The sequence below is a fragment of the Elephantulus edwardii genome, unplaced genomic scaffold (assembly GCF_000299155.1).
Source record: "Elephantulus edwardii isolate Elephantulus edwardi_28Jun2011 unplaced genomic scaffold, EleEdw1.0 scaffold00079, whole genome shotgun sequence".
Taxonomy (NCBI): Eukaryota; Metazoa; Chordata; class Mammalia; order Macroscelidea; family Macroscelididae; genus Elephantulus; species Elephantulus edwardii.
Genome location: NW_006399829.1, coordinates 279,740 through 305,600, shown reverse-complemented (window position 1 = coordinate 305,600; position 25,861 = coordinate 279,740). Strand labels below are relative to the sequence as shown.

Sequence of the window (25,861 nt, the reverse complement as noted above, 5' to 3'; positions counted from 1 at the left end):
CTCACACTGAATACTTTTAAGCACTAATCTTGCCTTCAATAATAAGTAAAAAAAAATTATAGTGCTAATAGAGCAACACAAATTCACAATATTTATAGAGAATGCTACAATGACATCATTGCAGGTCCCAGAACTTAAATTTAAAAAAAAACATTGTAGTCATATGGCTATTATTTTGATCAAATAGTAAAATGTTGTAACAGTTGTGTTTAACATTTACTGAAAAGTTAAAATAGTCTAACTTCTTCCAGTCTTCTAAGATGTCTTTTTTGAAACGTCTCAATATTTGTATTGGTTTACATACAATCATTCATATACATTGTAATTCATTCTTGTATATACACTGTGTTTTATACCTTTTATTTACATTGTTTCAATCACATACATGGCATTTGATATAATTTCTATTGATGTATGCCTATGATTCCACCCACTGAATTACTTCAAGTCTCTACTGCACTGTTCCTATTCCTTCACCCCTTTATCTGTCCACCAACCTCTTCTATTCTAGAGATTTCCTGTCTTCTCCTTTTTCTACTACCTTTTCCTCTTGCTTAGTTATCATTATATGTTTACACTAATGGTCTTTATGCAGTGTTTGTCCTTACGCAACTGAGTTATTTCACTCAGCATAATATTCTCTAGACTCTCCCATGTATTTTATGAAATTGTTGTTCCTTAGTGCTTCACATTATTCCACTGTGTGCGTGTACCACAATTTCTCAACCCATTTGTATGCTGATGGGCATTTGGGCTGTTTCCATTGTCTTACTATATGTGAATAATGCTGCTATGAACATAGGTGTACGTATCTCCATTAGTGTCTCAATTCTGATTTTCTTGGGAATATTTTCTTAGTAGTGGCATAGCTGGGTTATGGGGGATTTCTACAATCAGCTTTTTGAAGAAATGCCAAAATGCTTCCAGAATGTATCATTTTTACAATCCTATCAGCAGTGAATGAGGACTCCAATCTCTCCACATTCTCTCCAATATTTATTGCCTGCTGTCCTGTTAAACTTTGTTACTGCTACTAGGCGGAGATAGTCTCTCGTTATTGTTTTGATTTGGACATTTCTGATTACCAATGATTTGGAACATTCTGAACATGTGTCTGCTGACCATCCAAATTTCTTCTTTGTGAGGAATCTTTTTCATGTCTTTGCTCATTTTGTGACTGAGTTATCATTTTCTTCCTTGAAGAGGCCCTCCAGTATTCTGGCAAACTTTCATTATGAGACCCTTGTGCTAAAATATCGTTGCCAAATGTTTACTCCTAGAATGTAGGTTTTCTTTTCCCTCTATTGGAAAAAAGTTTTTGATGTACACAAGGACTTCATTTTTTTCTGGTCCCATTCGTCAATTTTTTCTTTCCTGTATTTCCCAGCCTGTTTATACCAAAGGCTACCACTTCTAAATTCGGATTCATTTTCTCTCTTATGGTCCTTATGGTTTTTTGGCTTTTACCCATAGGATTCTGATCCACCCGAGTTGATTCAGTGAAGAGGTCGTTGTTTCCCCATCTGATAGGTTTTTAAGCTCTCTCTCTAGGTGCCATTAAGTTAGGACCTACTCATAGCTGACAGTACGGGGTGTGTGTGTGGGGTGGGTTGGGTTTCAGAAGCTGTAAACTGCACAGAAGGACTGCACGCACATCTCTTTCTGGGGGCAGCCAGTAGATGTGAACTGTCCACCTTTGGGTTGGCAGTGCATCTTCTTACTCATTAGGTCACCAGAGCTCCCTACAAACACTTAATGCAGTTTTAAAAAACCCTTTTGAATAAGTGATAAAAATGGCATAGAAGGATTAATGTTTTAGGATAAATAAGGAAATCAGTATAAGGCTTTTAAACACTAAGTTTTCAAGAGAATGTCAGAAAATGAATTGCTACTTGAATGAAATAAATGTCACTAGAAATTGGTGATGAAAAGGTCAAGTTAATGAAATGTAGAATTTCCAAATAAAGTTTTTAATAGAAAAAAAAATTTAATGAAAGAATTGTATCTGAGTAGTAAAAATGGTAAAATGGACAATACTGATCCTAAACTTACATGATTTAATAAAGTGGAAAGCTTTGATCCATCTTGAATATTCTTCTCCAAGATATTTAGGACTTTCACAGTTTTGTCAGTGGAAAGCTAAAATGGCAACAAATTATTTTATTAATCACCAGTACTATGTTAACGGAAAAGGAATGTAATTATTTAAAATACTGTTCTTTATTTATGTCTTCTACTTCTCATTTCTTATGAAGGACACTGTCATTAAAAATACTAGTCCATTTGAAGGATCTGTCAGGAAAATCCCGTTATTCATAAATTCTTGACTGGTTACTTCCCCTTCTGGACTCCTAGCATGTAGCTTGGCCACTCAGACAGAAAGGTCAATAAAAGTTACTCATGTCCTGCTTGATTATTCATGCTTGAATACAGACATCAACTGTCTCAAATTACGATTTAGACTCCTTTCACAATAGTCTGAAACTACTACTAAGACTTTTGACAAACTTCTCTCCTTTGAAAATACTCAATAAATTGGCTTCATGAATATTCACTTCATGTTATTAAAGAACTTATGACATCTTTAAGACTGGCATTAGTGTTCCAGAAAACTGATGCTATTATCACAATGTATAAAAGAAATCATTATTTTCCTAAATACATATAGGATTATGAATATGAGTAACACATTAGTTCTTTACAGACCACCATGTGGCTTTAATAATCAAGTTTACTGTACATTTACTACTATAAGGTATATATGTAATATATGAAAAGTAAATGATTTAATTTTAACTTTGTGAAAGTATCTTCCAGCCTCTACCTTAAGATTGTGAAGTAGAAGAGAACAAAATGGATTGTTTAGAATAAATTTCACAGGTAACTGTTTACTATCCATTCAAGTAGTATACTCCTGAAGAACAAATCATTATCTCCTCTTTACAGACCAAGGCAGTCAAGACTCAGTAAATAATTCTACATGATAGGTATCCTCATTGTAAGGAGGGGAAAGGATATCTGTCATAAAGTTATTTTTGTTTAACAATCATATAGTTATTTAAAGGTAGAAAATAGCCAATAAAGATTTTAAGAAGTCTTCCCCTGGATACTAATGCTAGTGTTTTAATTTATCGTCAATGACAAAAAATGCTACTATCTTACTAGAGCAAAGGACTACTTTTAAGGAGAAGGAAGCTCGCAAAAAAGACAACATACAAAAGCTTTCATAATGACCAGAGCAATGAGGTTATGCATTAAATAAAAAGCTATAACATTTTACATCGATGTAATAATTTACATATGCTGAAGACTTTATATGTGCTGAAATTCAATGTTTACTCTTTTCTACCGCTAAATAACAACAGCAGAAAGAAAATAAAGAGTATCTCTGCATTTAAATAATCTAAATGTTTGAGAAAAAGGTAAAGAAACATACCACAACAACAAAACAAAAACCAAATAGTCAACAAAACAAAAAACCCCCAAAAACCTAAAGTGTGAGAAAACCTAAAAAGAGAAGGAATTCACTTAAGATTCTCAGAAGATTAACCACAAATTCTGTAATTTCCTCTGACAAACAGAAACTCATTTCAAACATTAGACATTAAATAAATTTGTAAATTTTACTTTAGTGAGATACCTTATCCATTATACCCATTGCTTTAATTTTAGCGGATTCACTGCCGAGGTCATTAAGTTGTTGTTTTCCTAAGAGCAGCTCCTGCGGAATTTCATCATCATCACCTGAAAAACCAAATGCAACCAATCCAAAAAAAGGTACAATTTAGAAAAAGAAATCACAACAGCTCAAAATGGTTAAAATTAACTTTTAATAAAATTGGTGGACACAAACAGGTATGAACAAACAACAATGAAAGAGGCCTCTGCAAACCTCAATTAAATCCTAACTGAAAGAGGACAGACTGGACATTAGAGTTCTGACTGTGATGGGGAGATGCAATAAATATCTTGTCTTTAGATATACTTCTGACCCTTCTCAACCATGCTCTCTGCCCCAGGAGGCTGACCTGTGTGGACTACATCAACAGTGTCCCATGCCCTCTGGCTTCTGTTTGGGTTCAGCCAGTGGGGTTCCCTGTCAGAAGATCAAAGAGAAGGAGAGTAAGGGCAGGGTATTTATATCCCTGACTCCTTCCTGGAAAGGCCTCCTCAAGTTGGCTCTCTAACCAAAAGGTTTCTGTTTCTCTTAAGGTCACCAACTTTATCATCCTGTCTCTTACCAAGTTCTGGTGGCTTCCTTTTCTTTTACCCTAGTTCCTTTGGATGGAGGGTGGGTTATAGTTCAATAGCTATTAGTCCTGGTTTCTGGCACTATTCTGCCCTCATATTTGTAACTGATTTTAAAAAAACAAAACCAAACCACATAAAAGCCCTCTTCAAATGAACCAAACTTAAGAATATCATCTATCTTGTTGTTGGGACCCTAAATGACATGGAGAACAAATTCTCAGCTCACAATTGGAAATTTTTTAGAAATGAGGACACTGATACTGAGTAATTAGGAAAAGAATTAATAATACCTAGACAAGTAATTATTACAGAACATATACTTTCTAAAGTACTGCTGAAAAGATGGACTAATCACATGAGAATTAGTGTAAGAAATCTGACTTCTATATATAAAATTAGGTGCTCAGTATTCGTACAAAGCTAAAGGTGGCATAAGGTTGTTAAGGGCACCTCTAAATATTATAAGCATTTGTTTTAAAAGTAGCACTTTTATATTTACACCTAATCATTATGTATCATTGTAAAAGTGTACAGGAATATAACATTAATCCTCTAATTACTCGATTTTATTTTCTGTGCATATTGGATTTTTTTTTTAATTTTTTCCTCTCAACCAATATGCATATTGGATTTTTGAACTGTTAAATGGAAGGGCTAGAGACTTATTTATTTTTATATCTTGAGTATTTTCTAAACTAATAGCAAACTGTAAGCATCCAATAAATAATAGCCACAAAGTAAACGAGTGAAGACTCTGCACTTTTGCTCATATTGTTGTTGGGTGCCATCAACTCAGAACTGACTCATCACTGACCCTTCAGCAGGTTTTCAGAGGCAGTAAATTGCATGAGAGAAGACTGTCCATCCTTCTTCAAATCACATGCCTTGGGACTGCAGTACAGTTTCTTCCCACCAGAGATTGCTTTGCTCATAGCACCACCCACCTTATTTAAGGAATCCTCAAGCCTCCCATGCACAAAACATCTCCTTGTAACTCTAACCTACTATGAAAGTCTCGCTCGCTCTCAGAACTCTTAAAAGAGAAATTGTCAATATATTTGATAAATTTTTTTATTTAAAGCTTTAGTTTTTGGATAGCATGGACTAGTTTGGACCTTATGACTAGATTTTACATTTCTTTAGAGCACAGACCCACTAAATCCTTCAGAATAATTGGCAGAAATCTAGACACACAATAGGGATAAATAAATATATTTAAAATTGATTTTACCAAATGCAGTAAAATCCATATCTTCCAAATTATCCAAAATATTCTCTATTGAGGTTGTGAATCTTTTAAAAGTGGAAGAATCCATCATTTCTGCAACACAGAAAAAAAATATTACATCCTCATTTCAAGTGGACTAAAGTTGAAGACTATGAATAAAGAGTAAGTGAAATAAAAAGTTACCTTCAGGTGTTAATTTTGGTTCATAGGCTTTCCTCTTCTTCTGTTTTTCTTTTTTCTTCATTTTTCTAGCGACTAAAACGAACACAAAGAGATTGCAATGCAGAATGACAATTTAAGAGTACTTCCACGTCAATGTCTAGTTTCTTGCTGAACAGTAATTAAATGTTTAGACAATAATTAGTCAATTCTAACTTGATTAAAATTTGGAGTTGTTAATTCATAAAAATTATAAATTCTCTGAAATGAAAGCCCTTACATTTAAGTCTGTTTATATAAGACATTCACGCATACTGATGAATTACCCTCACTAAGGCTGGGAGGAGGAGAATAATCTTCCATGTCAGAATCCGAGGGACTTCGATTTCGGTAACGACCACCACCTGAACTCCTCCTTCCTTCATGAGAGTGGCCGCTTCTCCTATGATCCCCAGAGCTTCTTCTGTCACGTTCTTCATATTCCCAAGCTTTATCATCATCTTTTTTATGTCGTTTCCTAGAGGCTAGAAGCAAATCCCCATGACAAACAATTTACCTCACTTAAAGACTGTTAAAACTTGTACTTTACAAATGAACCACATGGGATAGGGAGGGAAACAAAAGCCCTTTTTCTGTGGGTCTAGTAACTTCCAAGTCATTCTACCCGTAAGATTTAATTATGGTATCAAAAAGGTATTACTAATTTTAGCATGGTCTATCTGGATTTGAAGATTTTACATGAATTCTGCTAATAAATATAGATAGGAGACTTCTGAGCATTAAACCACAATGCACATTTCACTAAGAATACTCAATGAGTCAGTCAAAGTAATATTTAACCTTCAAGATAAAAAAGCTTGTGGAGGGAAAATAGCAACAACTGAAGTATTTGGGTTACTAGGAGAATAAAGACTTGGTTCTAATTTTTGAGGAAAGTATTATGAAATGTGAGAAGCCACTATATTATTAAATACCAGTTAATTTAAATTTGTAACTTAGCTGTAAATTCAGATAACCTAACATCCTAAGCCCCCAGAGACAGAATAAGCTCATAAATATTTATTTGTTGAATTCCATTTTCCAACATGAAGCCCATCATCATGAACGGATATTAACTCATAGCAATCCTAGGCTTGCTTAGATCTAAGACAAAAGTCTTTTAAGCTTAACTGCATCACACAAGTGTTTGTGTGTGTGTGTGTGTATATATATATATACACACACACACATATATATTACCTTCTGTCCTTCCCCCATCCTTCCAGAGGTCTAAGCATTTTGCTATAATCACCAGTACTGATAGAAGTCTCCAGGCAGGCCTGGTAAACAGATTTCATCTGACAGATCAACTCTGATCAATTGGTAATAGCTGCCTAGAGCATTATGTTGAGAAAAATTCTTAGGACTGATTACAGATGACTGCGGTAAGAGCACAAATGACAAATATTTACCATTGCTGCTCTCAAGCATAACATCACAAAGTTAAAACCCAGGTAGTGGACTATATATGTCTCATCTTGGATTCATATTCTGGTTGTGAAGTAACCACTCATTTCTTGATTACAATGAGACCATTTCTAGTTTTCTTATCTAACAGTTATTCCCCTGCATCTTTGTGACTGGCCTCTATTCTGAATTCTTAACTATGTTAATACATAAATGTTTTAGACAAAATTCTTGCTTGGGTTCTCCACCATCCTTAGATGTAAAGAAGCCACTTGAACCATGTACCTCATCTCTGCTTGTGCCAGTGCTTTTCCACGTTGATAATACATGTTCACAGCTTGGCTGGTCTTACTCTTTCTTTACATGCTGCCCTAATAAACAGTTTAGTCGGGTTTCTGGTGCTGGGGACCTTTTGTCCAATCTATAGAACACATCGCACGAAGAGGTAACTTTGTTTTCTTTTTTTTGAATAGTCAGTGTATATAAATGGATTTATAAAAAAGAGTAAATATAAATTTGTATGTAAATCTACAATTATTTCCTTCATAAGTAGGCATAAATTTGGTTTTGAAGTATGTGAGGAAAAGTGCAGATTTCCCCATTAGATACGGCACCCCCAGTAAATTCCATTAAGGAAAGGTTGCGCAGTATACTAGTAAACACGTTATTGTTGTCATTAGTTATTACTAAGCCAATTCAGAATCACGGCAACCAGTGTGTGCAAAGCAGAACTTCTCCACTGGGTTTTCAAGACTGAAACCTTGAAGATCACCAGGATTTTCTTCTAAGGAACCTCTGAATGGGTGAGAATGGCCAGCCCTTCAGCTAGTAGAGTCTAGCATAAATGATTAAAAACGTAACATCTTTTTTTTTTTTTTTTTTAAAAAAAACTTGCCTTCTTGCTGAAAAGTTGATGGTTTTAACCTACCAAGAGGTGCTTCAGAAGACAGGCCTGAGGATTCTGCTTCCAAAAGGCCACCAACCCCAAGCCCCTATGGAGCCCATTTCAACTCTAAGGGAGTACCACGAGCTGGAATCACCTTACTAGTTTTAAGTTTTTATATACATATGACAGAGAAAAAAGGCATTTATATATTAAAAAAGTACTACTCTTAATAAAATGTCTTTTTAATATGCATTTGAATTTGTCTACCAAATATGAAGGTTGACAATTAGCAAGAAAATCTGTTCAGAAAGTAGTATATTGACTTAAAGCATGACCCTTTTGTATTAAATTTTCAAAGAAAATAATTTCCAGTATTCAAATCTATGAGCAGAAAAAGTTATGAGATGTCAGAAATTACACATAAATATGCTGTCTTAGTGGAAATTCTTTATAAAGACCTTGGGGATTTTCATTTTCAGTCATTGAATTTTATGTAATTTAAAACCAAACAACCAACCAACCAACCAACCAAAAATAAGGTTAGCAACTTTTAAATTATTTCTATGACACAGTGTGTGCCACAGTAAAAATACCAGTATCCCAACTCTTGTTCTTTCCGTGTTTCCCTCATCACCTGGAAAGAAGACGAAGAAGAGGGCTGTTGTTTCTAGGTGCTATCAAGTTGACTCACAATGACCCCAGGAACAATGGATCTGAACCTTGTCGTATCCTGTGCCAACCTCATTCTCTCTGGTATACATGAGCCCCTTGTTACAATAAACATGTGAGCCTACCATGCTGATGGGCTTTCTCTTTTACACTGACCCTCCACCTTTCTAAGAATGATGTTCTTTTCTAAGAAAGAGTTCCTTCTTAGTAATATGCCCAAAGAGGAGAGATCGAGTCAAGTATTTAAAACATGACTTGGGTGTTTCTCCATACTCTTCTGTCTGGTGGCATTCTATTTGTGCCATAGCTGTCTAAATCATTTCAATGTTACCCTTTAATCCTAAATCTATCCTTCAACAAAGGATAACTGTTCTCTATAATCTGAACAAGGTAATTATTTTCTTTTAATTTTTTTAAATTTTTATTATTTTTGTGTGAGTGTAGCGTCAAATCAGATCTGACTGGTACAGGAGGAGATTCCTCCAGCAGAGCATCTGGTGGATTCGAACCGTGCGCCTCTGGGATTGTAGCTGCAGCTCCTTTCCACTAGGCCACTAGAGCTCCCCCTGAACAAGGTAATTCTTAAGCTTTGTATTTTAAGAATCCAAGTTGATTCAACTGCTGTGAAACTAGGTTTCAAAAAAAAAATCTGTGTTTCAAAAACATAATGTTGTCAATTATGTACTCTTAATACTTTCATATTATACAAATTTCTCTACACTGTATTTGCTGCAGTATAATGATATAACACTATGCTACAACAAACATTATAACTGATTGTTTCTGTCAATTACGCATTTGACTTCTTTCATCACTCAAGAGGGCTGCCTTTTCTAGAATTATGTGTACAGAAATAAACCAGGAAAAAGAAGAAGCAGCTCTGAGATCTCCTTAAAAACCCTGGGAAGTTTCCCCTTTTCCTAGCAGGAACCAATGCTCAGATTCTTTTTCATTTCCCTCATTTCTGTGGAAGTAGCAGGAGGGAGTAGTAGTCAGCCTATTTGGGCATAGATATAAAGGAATACACAGTTTTAAGATGTATTCCGTTAGACAACAGTACTATAGTACTTAGAGACTTCAATACAGCCCTTTGAAGAAAAGATAGAACTACCAAAAAGAATCTCAACAAAGATACTCAACATGTATTTGAGTATTCCAGTTAGGTGAGAGAGTATCTCATTCATAACAGAGGGGGGAGAGGAAAGAATCCAAACAAAAAAACAATGGTCATAATACTGATGAACATTAGTCACGTGTGGCTCTGCCCTCCACCTCACTGTTGGTGGGTGGCTGATTATGCTCTCCTCTCCACTTTACTGTGATGAAGCTTCATCATTTTTGTCAACTGAGCAATACACACAGCTACTATCAATCAACTGGATGTGACATGTGATTTGAAATCAAACTGCAATTAAAGGATACTTTCTTTTTAGCTATTCCTTCTAAAAAAGTAGATGATGCATTAGGCAAAAGGATGTAGAAAAAGAGGCATGCACATTGAGGGGCCAACAAATGTCCTTTCTCTTCTTCCATTCCAGAGCAAATCATGTCCCGAATAACTAAAATGGTTGGTTGTCTTTAAAAAAAGCATTATTTTAACCATTTTAATATATCGTGTGTAAATACATCTCATGATAATGAAACACAAATGATAACAATTATACAATTAGTTAAGTGTCAAATTAATTTTACTGTATATTTTATTTCAATTTTAAACTCTGTTCAGATTTGTATCCATAGTCTACTACTCACAGCTTGAAGGTACAACTTTAAAAAGATTAAATAAACATCAATTAAAACTTCAGAGGAGAGAAGGTGAAGCGTTTCCATCAACAATATACATTTTAAAATGATATAGCATGCATCTGTCCTTCCTGCCCTTGCTTGTCACACCTCAATCTATGGACTCTAGGTGGAAAAGGTAGAACACACTGGTGGTCTTCCCACTTCTTTTGGTCATAATGACTAAGTCAGTTGGCACACAAGTGAAGATCTCCCATAGTCTGTTTTCCACTGAATGCCGTTTAAGTCAAACAAGCTTGCTGACCCCTCTTGGCTAGGCTCAATTCTCTTGCTCCAGAAGAAGGAAGATAGGGATAAAAGAGAAGAACTTTTTCAGTGGACCAGTAGGAAGACAGGCGAGGTATAGCAAGTCTAGTGCAAAGACAGGTGATCACAGTGTTGTAGAGAGGTAGCTGTGTAGTGAAGAAGCCAGCTCTGGAAAACAGTGAAACAAGGGAGGAATTCCAGGACACAGCTGGGCAAAAAGGAGAAGCCAGGTGCAAACCACACAGATAATCTGCAATGTGGCTAATCTAGTAATAATTTAGTGATAGGATGGTTTAAATATTTCTTCACCTGGCTATCTCCTACGTGTCCTTCAAGACTCAACTCAAGTGTCACCTCTTCCAGTAAGCCTTCCCTAAATCCCAGTACAATTTTGATGACAATTTAATGTGCTCCCATAGCACCCTGGATTTACTGTTACCACTGTACATTTCAAAATGCATGACAATTGTTTTAGATATAATTTTCTTCAAAGAGACGGAAGGTTCTTTGAAGACAGGGGCCAGATTTTATTTTTATTCTTAGTACCTAGAACATAGTGGGAGCTCAATAAATGTTTGCTAAATGCATAAGACATATAACCTATGTTATCTTATTTAAATTTTTCTTGGTGCCAACTGAGCTCATTTTTAAAGCACAAAGAATAAAAATCGCTGTATCATATTATTAGAACTAAGGTCACTATACTTTTGCTAACCCCAAAATTATGAATGAAACACACATCAATTTCTTTTAAAATTCTAAAATAGTAGTAAAACTATGTGATACTTACATTCAAAAGCTTCATCACTATCATTATCTTCATCTGAACTGATTTCAGCATACTTTGGCTTCTCATTAACTGTACTACGCTTGCGTTTGTTCATTTTTACACGTTCACAAAGGGGCATGGTTGATTCAATTTCTGCCAGGAGTTCAGGGGGTAATTCTTTTAACACTGACTGATCTATACTACCTATTAACAGAAAGAAAAAGAAATTAAATCTGACACTAAGAAAAAAAATGTTAAAAAAATTAACAGAATGAAATAAAAATTTTAATATTTATACACATTTGAATTTTAATAAAACATGTTTACATTTACAACTCTAACAGTCCTAGTGTCAAATAGAAAAAACAAAACAAAACACCCCAAAAACCCACCAAAACCAGTTTCTATACAGATAGTGCTTGGCTGAAAAATCACTGGTTTGAACCCACCAGTCACTCTTCGGAAGACAAGACCTAGTGGCTTGCTCCTGTGAAGACTTACACCTTAGAACACTATGTGCAATTCTACTCCACCTTATGGGGTCACTAATAAGTCCAATCAGCTAGACATCATGCAACAAAAATAATTTAAAAACTTTTTGAACAAAATGGCACTTTTTCCACAACAAGTAAAGAGAATTGGAACACCAATTTTTTGATCTAATACTTTCATTTGTTTATACTGACTAAAATCTTTCTGGATAAATCAGTGGATCCACTGGTACAAACAAGTGGATTTATGGTAAAGGTGTGTATCATACTCGTGGCAGCGTCCTCACTTTGTTAGAGGTCACTTACTGCCTCCTCCCCTTCCTTCTTAATTTGTTAATTGTATACTGTGGCTGGAATAAGAATGGCATCTGCTGTTGCCTATCATCATTTGAATAACATGGTAATCCCTTTCAAATTGTGGATAATTTCCTCAAACAGACACATCAATATACAAATTTATTTAAAGATAACAGAAAAACAAAGATGAAATATTTTAAAATATATTGAAAATGGAGTCCTTAGCTGGTGAAAATAGTTAACACAGATGACTACTAAAAGTCTGTAGGTTTGAATCCAATCAGAGTTACACTGGAAGAAAGGCCTGGCAATTACATCCAAATCTTAGTCACTGAAAACCTTAGAGAACGCAGTTCTACAATTACACAGGGTCACTACGAACCAGACTCAATTAACCAGTGAAAGGCTGGATTGGTTATGCTGAAAACAGCTCAAATATTTTACAAAACAAATTCATATTTTCTCATGAAAAGTAAAGACAGATGAATATGTATCAACATAATACATTAAGAACTATTTGAGTTATACTTCCTAATTCTATACACACACAGATTATTTAACATCTTTTAAATAATTTAAAAATAGAGTAAAAGATGCAATGAGCTATCTGTTTAGAATAATTTGTCCTTGAATAACAACAAAAATGACAATTTTAACTTAAACAAATTTTTGAGTGGAAGTATAAAATGGTGTCTTACATGCTAAAATTTTTGTAATTAAGAGTAAAGAGTATCTTACTAGTTTATAGCAAGGAATATTAGTGATTTAAAATTAACATTATCACAGTCAAATGATAGTAGTGTTCATCAAAAAGCTGAAGACAAAGCAATAAAAATTAATGATTCAGATATATTTCCAAGTCTGATACTGAGTCAGTATTTTAACAGCTACCAAGCAGAACAAAGGTAAAGGAGAAATTAAACAAATGAATATGTGTAGAACTTCTTTGGCTCTTAATAAAAACAAGGTATCTGGTGGCCTAGTGGCAAGATGCTGCACTGCAATCCCAGAAGTACACAGTTTGAATCCACCAGATGCTCTGCTGGAGGAGGAGGGGAAGAAATCTCCTCCTGTACTAGTTAGGTCCGATTTGACAGTACACATACACACACACAATAATTAACAAGCAAAACAAAAACCAAAATAAAAACAAGGTAACTGAGATGGTAAATAGTTAATTGGTGGGAACATGAAAGATGCACATAAAATTTTTATTTGTACACATAATTTTCTGAATATGATGGCCATCCATTCTAGCTACTAAGGCATTTAATATGCTTTCTGTGTGTACTGTGGCTTAGTGGGCAAACAACTGCGCTGGCAATCCAAAGTCAAGTGCTCGAATCTACCATCTGTTCCATGGCAGAAAGATGAATAAATTATTCCTGTGTGATTTACAGTCTGTAAAAACCCACTATAGAATAGTGATGAACTGGTTCTGTTTATCAATTCTGAGTCTGGTAACTAATCTCAAAAGCATCCTAGAAATAGTCAGTGTAACTTTCTTACTCAGAAAAAACATCAACATGCCATTTTCAGTGACTCTCTAAAGCAAATTTAAGTAATTCATCTTATGAAGTGTCAGCAATTAAAAATTTTGTTTAATATGTTGTTGTTATGTAAAGTCAAATCAGCTAAAGACCTGATGAACATCTGTCCCGAATCTTGTTCTATCCTGAGCCAATCATATCTAGATATAAAAAAGTAAAATATCACATAGTTCTACTACTGCTATAGTAGAGGGTTAATATAAAACCAAACTGTTATTTTACTCTAATAACAGATACAGACCCAAATATATATATGTATGTATGTGTATATATATATGGAGAGAGAGAGAGAGAGAGAGCGCGTCAAAATCTAAGATTTTTTATGAAAAATTCTACTTTTCAGTATAATTGCAGCCATATTAATACACATGTATATACAGAAACATACATATGCACACACAAGTGCCATTTTAATGAGCTGATATCTTTACTAACATGACCATCTCAAATGTATATTCAAAGCCCCCTGCAATCAAATGGACTCTAACTCATAGTTACTCATAGTGACCCTATTCAACTGAGAAGAGTTGCCCCATAGGGTTTCCAAGGATGCAAATGTTTACAAAATTCTACTGCCACATCTTTCTCACACAGTGAAATAGGCAGGTTCAAACTGCCAACTTCCCATTTAGCAACCCTGTACTTTAACTGCAGAATCATCAGGACCCTTAATGTATGTATCTATGTTAAAAAAGTACAGTTAGAAACACAGGTGGGGTACGTGTGTGCACGAATGAACATACACACACACACACACACACACACACACACACACACACACACACACAGACTGACTGATTTCCGGGTAACAAAGGTCATGGGGAAAAATACTTCTAGAACAAAGAAATTACTATTATAGAAGTGAAACTCATTCCCTGATGTTTTCTGTACTTATATATCATTGAGTCTGAACTAACCCATAGCTGACCTTCCAGTGTGCACAGGAGAAGACTGCCCCATCTTTTTCTTGTGGAGCAGCTGCTGGATTCAAACTGTGTACCTTTAAGGCTGGCAGCACAGCTCCTAACCAATAGGCCACTAGAGCTCTATGTTATTTAAGCACTTGGAAAAGGTAAGAATTTAGAAATTGGGGCAAGTTTAGAAATTGAGGCAATTGACAGAATAGGGAAGAGGAAGAGGATACAGAACAAGGGAATAAGAAGGTACCACTTTCCATTGAACTCTTCTAAAACTATATAATCATACATATTTGTATAAAACCATACAAATTTGTCACTCCCAAAATTTCAATGAAGTTTTAGAAAAAAAAAATTATTCTCTAAAAAACCTAAATATAGTTCTAGCCCCAACATTCTGTAAATTCTAATATAAAGAAGTAATTAAGATTAAGATATATGCAAGTTAATTAATCAATCAATATTAAACCTTTAATTTTTTTGTAGGGCTGATTGCCATTAATTAAAAATCTGAAAGCTTTGAAAATAGAAAAAAAAAAAAAGAATGCTTCAAAAGGTAATTTTAAAAAGACAAAACCAGCAAACGGTGAAAAAGTGCCCAACTGACAACAGTAGATAATAAAAACAGATTAGTTATTGTAATTTATCTGAGTTGTGAAGAGTGACACTGTACTTTTAAAATCTTTGATAAGCTATAACAGTAGTTAACAAAATGAAGCAAAATATTAAACATTATACTCATAATTCCCAACACGAAATTTTTTCATGCAAATATTCTCTATCTGCTATATGCAATGAAATGAATTTAAATTTTAAATATCCCAAATAGACTAGTATCTACTGTATTAGCCAGTGGAATTTTAGAATTTTATATTGTACTTGGATGAAAATCTAAGATTAAGTAAATACTAAATTCTACGGCCTTCAAAATGCTATCTCAATCTATTTATTTGACATGGTTAAATGGATACTGTCACACAGCTTTATCTAAAATTTATTTTATATAATGTATTTAATCTATAACAGCATCATGTATAGTGAGGAATATAAAATTATCTTTTCTAACACAACCTGTCTTTTTTCCCCCCCAGCACATCTTTTTGTCCTTGTGGAAAACATCTTACTCAAGTAACTAGAGAATTTACAAAAATAGCCACTATATTCCATAAAAGACAACAACCACCAAAAAACCACTCTAAAGTAGGCATTAATACCTACTTAAGAGGTAAATATTCTCTGTAATGTTTTCACAGAAAGGGCATCACCAGACAGGTGGAATTTTAATCATCTTCTCCATAAAAACCAAATAGCAAAATAATTTTTATTTATATTTATGAACTATACAATTATCATGAACTAAGAAATAGCATTATAAGAAACATTTACGAAATAAAACTCTTCAAAGAATTTGTAGTACTCTTGTGTACCACATAGCATTACCTAGACATTGGAACCAAGTCAAGATAATTACCTCACTGCAGGATGCATAGTATCTCTGTACTCAAATAGAGTGCTGTTAAAACATTTATTCTAATACACTGTCCAACAACATTACTTTGAGAAACATCTGTAAGTAATTTTTGTGTAACCAAACAACAGTAGAAAACATAGTAGTTCAAAACAGAATGAGAGAAAAAGAACTTTTAAACTAAATTCCTATAAACAATTCACTGTTGTTTTATATAAATATTGCATTTCAACATAGTACTAATAATTGTTAAAAATTTCCATTGTTTTTATTCTAAATGATCTTAAAATGAAAAACTGATGAATAAAAATCAGAAGTACTCTTACCTTTATTTGACTTTGATGGTTTATTCTTGACAGGCTTAAGGGAACTTCTTGACTTATCCTCTCTATCTTTAATAAGTTTCTGAACATCATCCAAGGATAGTTTTTGTAGGACAACTACAGGCTTGGCTCCTTTATTAAGGTCTTCAACTAATCCCATTTTTTCCATTTTGTCTTTATGCTCTCCTTTCATTTCCATTTTTTTTGTCTCCTGAGTAACATTACCATCTTTATCCCTCTTGATTTTTGGAATGACAAAATTTTTTAATGCACCAGACCTGCCCCCCAACAAGTAACTTGGAAATTCAGCTTTATTGTCAGGGTGTGCTTTATTACTGTCAACTTTACTCTTATTACCCTCTGTCCTTTTGTCATCTTTACTATTTGGTGACTTAAAGCCAGGTTTATCAGATCTCGATTTATTAGAATCTTGTTTAACACGAGGACTGTCAGGTCTTGATTTCTGTTCCCCTGAAGATGGTTTTTCCCTTGAATCCCCTGATTCATGCCTGTGTTTTCTGTCAAGTCTCTCAGTTTTTGAACTATCAGATTTACTGCCATGTTCATTTCTACTAGAGGACCTCAATGTTTCTGGTCTTCGGACTCTAGACTGATCCCCTCGATGTCGCTCTGATTCACCTCTGTCATCTGATTTTTGCTTACTATCATGGTCACGTCTCAGTGACTCAGAAACAGCGCGGCCATCAGGTCTCTGCTTTAAGGCTTCAGCACGTTCTGATTTTAACCGAGGAGAATCAGATTTAATATCCTGTTTATGTTTCGACGTTTCAGGTTTTTTCTCTGCTGATGACTTTGCAGAATCCCTCCTGTTTTCGTGCCTATGTTTTGGCGTTTCAGGGCGGCCTTCATTCTTTTGCTTTGGAGTTTCAGGCCGGATCTCAGCTTTCTGCTTTGGAGTCTCAGGTCGTCCATCACTTTTCTGTTTTGGGGTTTCAGGACGTGCATCACTCTTCTGCTTTGGGGTTTCAGGCCGGCTTTCCCCCTTTTGTTTTGGGGTTTCAGGTCTTGACTTTGTTGTTTCTGATTTGCCATTATTTTGTTTGCTATCATTTGGTTTTGGGTCAGAAAGTCTATTTTCACTCTGCTTCGGCTCAGCTGCAGTGTTCTCACTGTGTTTAGACTCGGTGGTTCTGCTCTCATTTGGTTTAGGTTCTTCTGTTTGTGTCTCAATTTTAGCTTCTACCTTATCTTCACTTGGTTTTGTCTCCATCAGTTTGTTTTCATTTGGTTTAGAGTCTGTCAATTTACTTTCATTTTGTTTTATTTCACTCTTTGAAAGTTCAGGATCAGACTTTTTTTTAGGCGTGTCAGGATGATTTTCTGGTGTAGATTTGAGACTTCCCACAATGTCTTCTTGAAGAACAGACACGGGTGCATCACTGCATTGTTTGATTTCTTCAGGCTTTTTTATGGTGTCGGAGTCCTGAGTTAGAGAAGCCTGAGAGTCCACTCTTCCTGCCTGATGAAGATCAATGCTAACCATTAATGCCGGCCTTGACCCATTTCCCGTAGAACCTGTCTCCTGAGAAGCTGGTCTATTACCTCCTGCAGCACCCCCAGCCTCCTGTGGGTAAGAATCTTGTTTTCTTTTTTTCAAAGGCTTATCTGAAATTTAAAACATAAATATTCAATATCAGTAATACATATACTTTTATCTTTTTAAAAATGTATGGACTTTTGACCTTTTTTTAAAGGCACAATGTTTTTTTAAGTGAGGTAAATACAAACTTAAATATGAGTGCAGTATAGTGGGCATTAAGAACAACAGTTTTAAACCAATGTTTGAGAAATATATATGTTTGCTGGATCCCAATTACTATATATACACACCATAAAAGAATTTAATAGCATACTTGCTGAATCTATAGATAAGGTTAAGAATAGAAAATAGATATTGATATATCAAATACAAACATATCGTGATATATATTATAAATAAATCAGATCCTCTAAGAGTAAAACAGTCAATTATAAACCATATATTCTCATTTAGGACTATAATATGTTAACAAAAACGACAAAGAATCCTAAATTTGCCAATATACCAAAGATAGCTATGGAAAAAGAAGGAAATGAGAAGTCATAACAGTGGAGCAAAGGTAAATGAGGAGTGTGTGTAGGAAGAAATTTACCAACTTTTCATTAACCTTTGAACCAGGATGTAATATCATCAAGAAGCAAATTTAAAATAAGAGCACAATATAAAATCCATCATAAATTATATAAAAGGTTTTAGATAAATTCTGTTATATAATTTCTGATGAAAATAAATGCTCTGTTCTTCAACACATTGATCTATACAATAGTCTCAGAAAGAGTGAATTTACAGTACTTTGAAATTTTAACTACACATACATACACATAATAGTCTAAACAAAACATTAAAGTCTTCTGAAAGGATCATGTACTTCTTGAGTATGATTAAACTTTTGATTCAAGAGGCTGCTAGGCCATTTTCTAGAAAATGGCTCTTCAGTTAGTTCCAGAGAATAATTACATCATAGCACCTTAAGTCTTGTTTGCTTGAATTACTAGGCTTGTTTCCAAGTCACGTCTACTTATTTTAATAAGAGATGTAATAATCATTAACATGATATATTATCTTTTAAGCAAAATAATGCAAGCTTTACCACAGAAAACATCCTCCTTAAAAAGAGTTCCTATTGTTAGGGAAACAAGAATTTGTTTTTAATGATAATGTTTCTTTTACAAAACAATATGCTACTGTTTTGTTCTCAAGGTGAGAAGTGTATTATTCAAGCTTAAAATCCCATTAAAATGTTATTAAAATCCATACCACATATTAGCTGCTTATTTTTCATGGAAAGTAAGTCATTTTGCTTCTTTAGCTACCTAGAAGTTAAATTTATCATCAAACACATTCTGTCTGCAAAACAATACGGTAGTGGCAGTAGAAGCAGCACATGTCAAAGTGCTAGTAGTATGGATTCTCCGACATTCACATTAGACCACTGCCAGTTAAAACTAGGCTGACAGTTACATATGAAACTGCCTAAGAACTTATATAAAGCTTTCTGCATCAATATTCAGGAAAATACATTAAGATTATACAAGTTTATGGAATCTTCCCTCCCATGATTTATCATACAAAATAATTTTTATATTAAAAACATCTTGCCTTAGAGTAAAACAAGATGCTTAATTAATGTAGGCTTACTCCTTTACAACCGGAATTAATAATTAAGATAGTGTAAGAGGTCAATATTTTCAGTGAAAAATATTTTGTCAAAGTCATTGCAAAATGATAAATGTAGCATATTTAGATAATATATAGATCTCAGGCTTCTGAAGAAATAAGTACTCGCTCTTTTATTATTATAAGTGATGTCTTTCAGAAAAACATTAATATACTTTAGAAATCGGATTTTAAAAGGATTACAAAAGTCTGAAGTTTAAAGATTAGTCTCATTCCAATTTACCTTTTATAATTAAAATGGAAATTCAGCAAATAATGAAATGTTAAAAAGTGTCACTCTAAACTATGGATGGTATAGTTTTTTTTTTAAAAAAAAAATCTATGGATGCACTTACACTTAAGTAACATTAAGATTTTGCAAGTTTTCCTCCTATATAAAAAATTCTGCTAAAAACAGTATTTTAATTCTAACTATGGAAAAGTACTTTTATGCTTTTCCTCAAAACCTGGACAAATTTCATCACAGCTGTGGAGAATCTAAAATAGGTTAAGAGTAGGTTCTGATCTACTTAGTTTCATTCTATTTTACCATGATCTTACTTGAATAAATTGGCTCTGAACATATGAAGTCACTTTTGTACAACCAATTTTGTTATTTGTCTTCACTGCAATATACAATTTTACATAATGATGAAGAGTAACTTCAAAGCCTAGTACACAGACTGCCTTTTAAGCTTTCTTTAGCACAGTTGTTAGGTGCTGCTGAATACAGTGGAACTCACAGGGACCTCCTGAACAACAGACCTGAACCCTGCCCTAACCTGTGCCATCCTCACAATGTCTAACATACTTGAGTCCACTGCTGGAGTCCCTGTGTCAATTCTTCTTGTTGAGGTTGCTCTTCTCTTTTGCCAACACTCCACCTTTCCAAGCATGATGTCTCTCTACAAGGAATATCTACATGCCCAACGTATATGAGACAAAACTCTTGCATTAAGAACTATGAAATTACAGAATGGAGAGATATTCCTGAAGAAAATACATATAAAAGGCTATTACAGTTTTAACTTTCTTGATGCTGATATTTTGAAAACAAAAACTGAAATCATTAAGACAACAAACTGATAACACTTAAATCTACAAATGATAATTAGAAAAACTTATTCTGAAGAAAAAGGCACAATAATTACTATACCGAGAAACCAATTAGGTTTCTATGAAGCATCTTACCCTTAAACCACAGTACAGGATAATTGTACAAATGTCCAAAATAATCAGTCTCTTATTCCATATGACAGTATACAATAATTTACTTCTTACAACGTTTCAGTGCAAAAACATCAAAACACCATTCTACTTGCTAACATGGAAAGTTAATCCTGGGAAAAACGAACATAAGGAATTCCTGTTTTGACTAAAGTAAGGATTTTCAGCATACAAAGATAATAATGTTTATGATACATCATGCAAAGCAAAGATGAGTAGTCTTATAATCTTATTTCATATGACTAAAAATTTGAGCAAAAATGTCTTTTGTAATTATCATAATAAAATATTGTACAGAGTTACCTTACTGGTGATAAATCCTAGACTGCTTAAAGGAAGAGAAAGCAGGTCAAAGAGATGTAAATATGTACCAGACAGCAGTGTTTTGTTTTTTAAATGTTTAACAGCATGAACTGAATTCTACCACATCCAGGTATAAGAATTCTTCCGTTTGTCAAGTTCTACAATAATGAAACAATCATGTCTGCTGAAATTTTGATCTTGTTTAGAGGGTACAGTTTAGTTATGTGTGTGTTTTTGTATAACTTTTTGGTTTACTGAGTGGAAGACTTTTGTCACAGCAACCAAAGATATTGGCAATTAGGAATATATTGCCCCCCCCCAAAAAAAGGAATATATTGCCCAAAGAGCTGATTTATGTTTAGATAACTGAGTCTGCCTCTACACAGAGCTTTTGGTAACAACAAATTTTCTTGTTTGTTCCTTATCACCAATACAACAGGCCTAGAAAAAGCATTCAATGACAAATCTTGGAATATACTGCATAACTATTTTACAACTTAGTCTTAAAAAGTAAAAACAGAACTAGTGTTCATTTACTTCAAAGTATTTAATCATTAAAGGCTAACTGCAAATTCACCACTTCAAAGAATTCCACTTTAATTTACTACTTTACTAATATCCATGTAACACCATATAAATCAATAATCTTCTCCAAATATCTAGGCAACAGTTTTACATAAAAAAATCCTATCCCATTACTCAATGCAGAAAATGAGTGAGAAGGTTCAATCACTGTTACATGATACTTAAATGGCAAAGATTTTAAAATTAATCTATGAAATAAAAAGAAAATGGCTTTCAGAAAACAAGCTAGAAACAACAAAAAAAAGTGGTCTGTAAAATTAGCACACGCAATAAGGAGACATATACATACGAAATAATTTAAATCTAAGTAAAAATAAACAAGCCTTAATGAACACTATTTCCTACTTCAATTCATATAGAGTCAGACAGCAACAATATTTTCATGAAGATTCTAAGCCAACTTCATTTATTTACCTTTTAAAATCTCTGTCACAATCGCATTATCACAGATTACAGGAAATTGTTTATAGATAATTGAAAGGAATGTATTACAAGTTTATAAAAGAAGAATATATTGTATTTGTGGATTTTTGTCTTATTCACCCAAAGAAAAGTTAGCATTGTACAGTAACTTTGTTAAGAAACAATTAGATCTATTTTCCTTACTACTCTTTACTTTTATTCAATATCTGACAGCAAAATATTTTGGTTTAAACAACTATGAGTTCAGAAAAAAGAAAACCCACAACACACCATTTCCTCTGTTCTTGTTCTTTCCAACAACTATAATATCAATTAAAAATCTTTATAAAAGAACATAATTTTTAAGAACACAGATTAAAGCATCATGTAAAAATTCTGTTCCCAAAGCAATTGATATTTTTCACAATTTCATGTTTCTGTAAAACCACCTATCACAGTGTTCAAGAATTTTGTGTAGAATATAATCAAGAGAAGCTGAGTAATGTGGTCCTCTTTATTTGATATACATGTACTTTTTATAAGAACATATGTCCTGATCCTCACACTTTAAATCAAAGAATAAACGTTTTATCCTTAGCATCAAAGGTTTACTACCAAAATAAAACAAAAAAAATCAGTAACAAATAAAGTACCCTAGAAAATGAAGACTTCAAGGAATGTATTTTTACCTATTATGATTTCTGTACTTTACAAATATTATACCACAGCAATTACTAAACCATCTTTTGTTTTAATGATGTTAAAAAAAGGCATCATGACAGATATGAGATACAGTGAGTATGTCTCTTCATATTAGCACATAAATATGGTTATCTGGTGATCTTGTCACATAATAAAGAACACTATATTTAGGAAAGATAGGTTATTCAACATAAACTATGAAAACTGTAAAGAAATTTGAATCTTTAAACATAAAATCAAATTATCAGGCATATTTTGGTTTGAAATTATACTGCTAATCACTGATTCTTACTAGTCTAAAAATTTTCAAACAATTATATAATACCCGAAATAGTCAAGAAGTTACTAAGGAACCTACTTTTATTTCATTTAAAAACATGGGAAAACTCACACAATGTCTTGAAATTCTACCCAATACACTAGAGGTGGACAAAAGTGAAACCTTAATTGTAATCACTATCAATAGCTGATTAATTCTGAAAAGCTTGATTCTTTTAAGGTTATATGCTTGCTTATAAGTCGACTGAAAATATTAATTACATAAGTAGATACAAACTGTTCTTAAATATATGGCTTACCCAAGTTTTTCACAAACTTTCATTAAAAGAGCAATAAAAAAAAAAAATCAGGGAGCTCTGGTGGCCCAATGGCAAGACGCTGCACTGCAATCCCAGAGATACGTGGTTCAAATCCACCAGATGCTCTGCTGGAGAAGGAGGGGGCAATCTCCTCCTGTACCAGTCAGATCTGATTTGACGGTACACGTAAAAATAATACAATTTAAAAAAAAATTGTCCTGTATGACTTTACCTTTGTTTTGGCAGAAAAAAATGTTGAAAATGTAAAAATATGTTAACATAATTTATGGAAAACATAATTATACTAAGAAATGTGCCCAAATGATGAGTTAGTAACAATGAGAATTTTTTACCTTTATCTTGAACTTCTTTTGAAAAGCGTTCCCTTTCAATAGCTGATTCTCTCTCTATCCGTTCAATTTCAGCCAAAGCATCCAATTCCACTTCGTCATATATAGGTCCCTGCTGTGATACCTGTTGCTGCTGATTCTGTACCACAGAAGTCTGGGGTTGTTTTGTGGCAACTGAAGTGTTCTGTTGTAAAACAGGCACTTGATTTGCTGGAAGGAATGCTGTTTGTTCTTGCTGCGACAAACACTGAGCAGCATTTAGTGGGCGATTTACATCCTGTGGAGTAATGGGTGTTTTTGAAGTCTGTCCTGGGTACTGCACATTAAAAGGAATATCATTTTCTGAAACATTGCTATTTTCCATACCAGAAAGCATATCCTCTTGCTGGTCCATGTCTGAAGATTTTACCCGAGAAAGTCTTAATGTAAGTTTAGTGGAGTCTTTAGATGGAGAACTAATGATATCATACATTGCAGCTTTTTCACTCTGGTCTTTTTCATCTTTGCCCAATTTCATTTTCTTTTGTTTCTTTTGCTTTCTTTCTGGAGAATCTAGCAGTATGTCTGGTGGAACATCGCGAGGTGATGAACAAGGCAGAGGTTGAGATTGTAGGATTAAAGGTGGTCTTGATCCTAGAAAAACAAATCAAGAGTAAATAGATGCATTGGTGTGTTTAAAAATTTCTTTAACAACAACAACAAAAAGACAGAAACATTAAATGCCAATATAATAATGCTAGAAAGACCATTTTAAAATGATCTACTCAAACCTCTTATTTACAAAAGATGGAAAAACTTTAGATACTTGTTCTGCATAGTCTCTTGGTTTGCTGATGGATGACCCAGGGTGAATTCATGTATAATGAGTATTCTATCTTCCATGTAGAAACAAACAGTATTAATTTTGTGCCTACAAAGTATGAATATTTAGTTTTAAAGGACAAAAGTTGTGTATTATTCCTTAAGAAGCTGAAACACAATCATTTTGGCATTGGTAATCTCTATCAAATTAGGAAATGAATATATGTTGCTAGGAGAGGCTATTCCTTGGAGAGGAACATCAAGCTTGGAAAGATAGAGGGATGGCAAAGGAGAGGAAGACACTTAACCAGGTGGACTGACAGAGTACTGCAACAATCGGCTTGAGTGTGTCAGATTGTAAGGATGGAAGAGAACAGGAGAGGGTTCAGATCTGTTCTTCACAGGGTCACTATGAGTTGTACAACACCACCACCACCTCAAATAAGAAGATGCATTTGTCAAATTACACAAAAAACTACTCATTAATACAGTCTACACGCATTCGATAAATAATAAGAAAAGTAATAAAAGCCAGACTTAACTAGAGACTCTATTCAATAAAAAAACTGATCACAATAATTTTTAAAAATGTGGGAAAAAAATCTAGCTAATCTGATCAAATCTACTCCTCAGATGAGTGCTTTTCCCCTTTAACATATTTCAAAGCCAACAAATATTATAGAGGATTTTAGCTTTTGTTATGGAAACAAACCTCTTAAATCCAGTTAAGTATTAAATATGTCTAATTTTATATTTTTGAATTATTAAATAGCAAATAAATGACTAAAATGCCTGATATTCTCAATTTTAAATAAACACAGAGGAAGAATTATTTTTACATATTATGTGCTCTTATTTTTCCTCTTTCTACTTAGTATCACACACAAATACTCTTTTAGGGAGCTCTGGTTGCCTAGTGGTAAGATCTACGCTATCAACCTGAAGGCACAAGGTTCGAACCCACCAGCTGGTGGGCTGTTCCACAGGTAGTTGGGCAAGATGCTCCTGTGTGATTTAAAGCCTACAAAAACATTCTGGAGGGTCAGCCATGAATCCTGACACAACAGTACATCATAACAACAACAACAACAACAACATGGGATAAAGAGAAATGTAAAGTAATCTAAGGGGAAAATCCTAACAAGCTAGAAATGAAAAAGTTGATCTGCCTTAAAAAAGTATATTTCATTTAT

The 25,861-nt window shown here is 33.8% G+C and overlaps 1 protein-coding gene across 1 annotated transcript in view; it reads right to left on the bottom strand.

Moving 5' to 3' along the window:
* NIPBL (Nipped-B homolog (Drosophila)) overlaps positions 1–25,861 on the bottom strand; it is a 251,156-nt gene that overhangs the window by 73,319 nt on the left and 151,976 nt on the right. Inside the window, exons 9-16 of the mRNA XM_006889575.1 lie at positions 23,871–24,500; positions 16,507–18,129; positions 11,479–11,661; positions 5,965–6,162; positions 5,663–5,734; positions 5,483–5,572; positions 3,641–3,744; positions 2,053–2,139 (exon numbers count right to left, since the gene is read on the bottom strand). Of these exons, the coding sequence (XP_006889637.1) occupies positions 2,053–2,139; positions 3,641–3,744; positions 5,483–5,572; positions 5,663–5,734; positions 5,965–6,162; positions 11,479–11,661; positions 16,507–18,129; positions 23,871–24,500 (2,987 nt within the window). The remainder of the gene's footprint in view (positions 1–2,052; positions 2,140–3,640; positions 3,745–5,482; positions 5,573–5,662; positions 5,735–5,964; positions 6,163–11,478; positions 11,662–16,506; positions 18,130–23,870; positions 24,501–25,861) is intronic.